This window comes from Arachis duranensis, unplaced genomic scaffold (genome assembly GCF_000817695.3).
Source record: "Arachis duranensis cultivar V14167 unplaced genomic scaffold, aradu.V14167.gnm2.J7QH unplaced_Scaffold_343483, whole genome shotgun sequence".
NCBI lineage: Eukaryota > Viridiplantae > Streptophyta > Magnoliopsida > Fabales > Fabaceae > Arachis > Arachis duranensis.
Genome location: NW_026264909.1, coordinates 2386508 through 2391519, shown reverse-complemented (window position 1 = coordinate 2391519; position 5012 = coordinate 2386508). Strand labels below are relative to the sequence as shown.

General features: G+C 35.5%; 1 protein-coding gene across 2 annotated transcripts; it reads left to right on the top strand.

Annotated features, from left to right (window-relative positions):
- The first annotated feature begins 168 nt into the window (after positions 1–168).
- Positions 169–3669, top strand: LOC127744389 (uncharacterized). Of its 2 annotated transcripts, XM_052256581.1 has the most exons (7): positions 169–640; positions 865–1042; positions 1614–1711; positions 1917–1973; positions 2633–2729; positions 3241–3326; positions 3414–3669. In XM_052256581.1, exons 1-7 carry the CDS (start codon positions 416–418, stop codon positions 3465–3467), a joined length of 795 nt encoding a protein of 264 aa, XP_052112541.1. In that variant the 5' UTR covers positions 169–415; the 3' UTR covers positions 3468–3669. The 2 variants fall into 2 exon arrangements, with proteins under 2 accessions (XP_052112541.1, XP_052112542.1); XM_052256582.1 differs by lacking the exon at positions 1917–1973.
- The last annotated feature ends 1343 nt before the right edge of the window (positions 3670–5012 follow it).

Here is a 5012-nt window from a genome sequence, read left to right as displayed (position 1 = left end):
TAAAAGTTTAAAAATTTAATTAAAAAAATATAAATTAATTGTATAAAAATAAATAAAAAATAAAAATATAAAAACTTATATCCATTAATTATGTATATATAAACATTTTAAAAAAATATTAAATACATATTCTGAGTATATTTGTATCTTAACATCTCCATCAAAGATTTGTATCTTAACCAACAAACAATGGATATAGGCCTGTAAACAAACGCAGGGCCCACCTAGAACCCCGAAGAAATTCCAGAGCAATCTGGAACAACCACCAGAGAAGTATCATTGTCCAACGGAATCGGAAACCCCTAACGCAACTACCACCGCAAAATCGAAAGCGCCACCATTTTCAATTCTCAATTCATTTGAATCACAGTTCAAAAGCTCCATTCGAAGCTGTGATTCGTTAGATTTTGTTTTCATGGCTGCATCGTCTTCCTCAGCATCGCAATCGCATTTCACCTATTCCAACGCCCCTACCTACTTCCCCGTTCCTTTCCACCTCCAGCAATCCGCCGCCACACCGGCGAATTACGCCGCTGCGGTGTACGCTGCGGCTCCGGCAGTACAAATCCCTTCGCTTCCGGTCATCGGCCCTGTCTCTCCGGCTCCGGTTTCTGGCGTGTACTCCTTACCGCAATATCCGGTAGGTTTTTGTGTATCTCTGTGTGTGTGTGTTTTTTTTTTTTTTTTTTTTTTGGTTTTTGAAGATAATATTTAAGGTAGTGGATTTTAACTCATTTGAATTGGGTTAGGATGACTCATTAAAGAAATTTAATTTACAAATAGGACTTTCATGAATCATAGGTTTGGAATAGAGGCCCCCTCATTTTATGATTAAACCCCTTTTTTTTTAAATAAATTGAACAGTCGCAGCAGTTGTTTGAGAGGGATGCGCAGATAATAACGCCGGAGGCGCTGGAGAGCGTGAAGGCGGCGATTGCGAGCAGCGAGGCGGAGAACAAGGCGCAGGCGAAGAAGAAAGCAGTTCCTCGAAAAGCTGCTGGTCAAACATGGGAGGATCCTATTCTTGCTGAGTGGCCCGAAGGTATCATCATCATCATCATGGCTTTTCGTTACTATTTTGAGTCGATGTTTATTGAGTTTGGTCGTGAAAGGTGTTTGAATAGTTAATTTGGATTTTCAGGAAGTTATTTGGATTCTCTATTTTGGGAATTGAATGTATGGTTTAGAAGGTTTTTCTTAGGGTTCTGAGTTCTTAAATTGTAGTGTAGCAGATGGTGGGTGTCTAGGCTATGAGGAAAGTGTGATGTGATTACGCTAGCAAACTGGTAGTGGTAGACATGATATATTAATGCAATGGAGAAGGTAAATTTTACGGCAAAACAAGGTGATATGATGTTGTTTTGAAACTCCTACTGACGAGGTGTTGTGAAATGATGAATGTGGAACTCGCGTTTAACTAAAATTTAAATTCGCGTAGGATCTTTAAGCTTTTCTATCACACAGCTTCTAGTTTTATGCGGGATACGGCGTTAGATTTAATGGACAATCCCCCCAAAAACAAATCTCTCCCTCTCTCCTGAATGATGTGTCCCCACATAAACTTTGATAAGGATTAGAGATTTATCTTATTTGCTTGAGCCTTGAATTTTCAGATGATTATCGGCTCTTTTGTGGTGACCTTGGTAATGAAGTGAATGACGATGTTCTTACCAAAGCATTTTCACGTTTCCCTTCCTTTAGCATGGCACGGGTAAGTGGTTCTCCTATTTTGACTCCAAATTCTTGTATTTTCAGTAATGATTGGATAGTGTGAGCATTTTCTATTTCGTCTTCAGATTTTTGTTTGAAGTGACATTGTTAATGGGTTTTGTACCTTAAGGTAGGTCTTGCTTCATAATTTACATTCGATTTGATATTCTTGTGATTAAATTGATATGATATCTTGTCATCTCCAGCTTTCCTCGTCATTGCTCATCGTCCACAAATCAAAGTACAATTCAAATTTTTTAACGGTGACATAGTTTATTCTCTTAAATGTGAATAGTCAGTTCATTGGAAATTATTGTTGCGACTTTTGCTTTCTACATTTCTTTTTGTTGATTTCCTTTTCTCATAAGATCTTAAAGTTAGTGAGATCCATGTTGACTGACTAGTATTTGTTATGAATAGTTAAGATCAACATATAATATTCAATTGCTAGGTTCTATTTGATTTGCAACTTTGCGTTATAGTCAGTAGAAATTCAGAGAAGTTAATTGGATAACAGGAACATGGAATCTTCCACTGGGGTTTATAAGTTTAATTGCTTTTGTTCAAAAACTTGAGATGTGTAGATTCTTACCTATTTGGATTTTTTGGAGCAAGCTATTCACTGTCTCTTATGTTTTAATCCAGTCTTTGGTCAAGGCTTCCCCTGTCTGGTAGATCTCTTGTGAACAATCAGTATATTATTAAGCTGGTGGAAATTCCAGATCAAACTAACACCACCAACTTGGCAGATTGTTTTATATATGTATATAACTTAAAAAGAAAAATTACAATTCAAAGGGTTCAGGAAGTTTCAATATGATTTCAAATGTGGTTTTCTGATTAAGTATTTATTCATCATCATGTATCCTACTCATGATTTCTCATGCAATCTTTTGATTGAGGTTTGCTTGATCCTTTTTAGGTTGTCAGAGATAAACGGACTGGGAAAACAAAGGGCTATGGTTTTGTAAGCTTTGCCAGTCCTTCTGACCTTGCTGCTGCTCTTAAAGAAATGAATGGTCCGTAAGTTGCAGACTGTTTCTATGCATGTCTTCTCTCCACTTCTTATGTGTATTTTCCTGGTTTCTTTTACATCACTAACCCTTATGAAAAAACTGAAAATTAGGTGATATATGGTTTTTCAGTTACATTATGTGACGTTTTAGTATATGCAGTATGGTATAACACTGCTATAAGGGTATGCAATCATGACACTAATTAATTATGATGAAATAGGGGTTCGGTTTCTCCTAACAAGTGTTGATTTTTCTTTTTTGAAAATTTTGAAACTTCTAATATATTTAGTTTCTTATAAATTTAATCTTTATCTTTTGGATGGAAGACTTCCTACTTTAAAAATAATGGAAGACTTCCTACTTTAAAAATAGGTACACACTTTTTTCTTTCTTTTTTTTTAAATCTTCTTTTGCATGAATTGCTCATGTAATACTCGTCACTGAGTCCATGTGGGATGAGAATATTGACACACAAGCAATGATAAATGAATGCTGATTTATGCCTTGATTTCAGGTAAATATGTTGGAAATCGGCCGATAAAATTAAGCAAGAGTAAGTGGAAGGAGAGAACAGATTTCGAGGCCCTGGAAAAACAGAAGGTATGCATTTGATTTGTCACTTGAGAGTTTGCACTTATTTCAACCCGTTGTGTATCCAACGTTTCCTTTATTTTATTTGCATGGCAGCGCCAAACTCATAAGAAACCGAAGCTTCCCAGGAAGGGTGTTCTTCACAAGTGAGCTAGGGCCCGAATCTGTAAATGAATCAAGCTGCGTCAAGTAGAACACTCTGTATTGGAAGCGCATGCTTCTTCACTGAATTTTAATGTACCCAAACCCAAAGTAAATAAATCTTTATCTTATCCGAGATGTTTGTCTAGTAATTTTTTCCCCCTTTCAGAATCTATCCGTTTCCTTTTAAAACGTATTTGTATTGCCGTAACTCCTAGTCGCACCTGATTTCTTGTTTACCTTCCCGCAATATCTGGTGGTCATTTTAAAAAAAAAAAAAAAATCATATTAGAATATGATGGATAGAATTCGATTTATCATCTTTGACTGCTGCCATACTGCTGAATAAAAGAAACGAACAAATGAACAATAAACATCAAACCGTAGCACGTTATAGAAGAGAGTATTTGCCTATCGGAAAAATGATATTTTACCAACGAAATACTGCATTTGTCAAGTGCCAACAACGATACGTATGCATAAAATAATGTACAAAGTCTGAACTTCCCTTTTTCCTTCACTTCTTCGACTTCTATAACACTGGCACGCCTTATTTTCTTCCAGTTCCATGTACTCACTTTTCAGCTCTCAAATTTCAAATTTTATTACCGAAATCACTCCCTATCAAATCATCCTTACTTATCACTCATCACTCCTCTGTCCTCTCGAATTTCACTCCCCCCATCCCTTTATTCTTCTGATAAATTCATATTTTATAGTATTTATTTGCTTTAATTGAGTGAATTTTATTGACTTCTCTTACATTTATTCACTAAAATAGTATAGTTTTATGGATTCTTCCTAAATTGTGTCTAAGAGTGAAAACATGTTTTTTAGGTTCTTAATTTGCTAAATTTGATTTACTTTGATTTCGTTTGATGCCTTGAAGTGTTTGTTGAGTGATTTAAGATTTACAAGGTAAGTATGGATTGAAGGAGTGAGGAGAAAACATGTAAAAAGTGAAGAATTCATGAAAAAATAGAGTTTGGAGAATTTTACGACCATGCGTAGGCACAAACATTCATGCATACACACAATTGCAATTTTTACAGCCATGCATACACATAGGAATTGATGCGTACGCACGATTGCACTTTTACAACCATGCGTACGCATGGTCAGGCATGTGCACGCACGAATGCAATCACGTGACTTCATTAAATGCAACACGTGAGTCGCGATTTCTGGCCTTCCAAAGGCTAATCCAATTCATTTCTGAAGCTATTTGAAGCTAAATTCAAGAAGGATAAAAGGAGAGCAATTAGTTTTAGTTTAGGAGCATGTTTTAGGTCATATTCTTGAGAGAGAAGCTCTCTCTTCTCTCTAAAATTAGGGTAGATTTAGGTTAAATTTCTCTTAGATTTAGGTTTTAATTCTTGTTTTGAGCTAGTTTCATCTACTTTTTTTTGTTCAATTGCCTTAATTCTCTTAGTTCTCTTGTTAATTTCTCTATTTTGTTACTTCTAGTTTTATGAACTCATGTTAATTTGATTCTCTTTAATGCAATTTCTGTTTTCATGATCATTGTCACTTTCTTTAATTGTTGTTATTGTT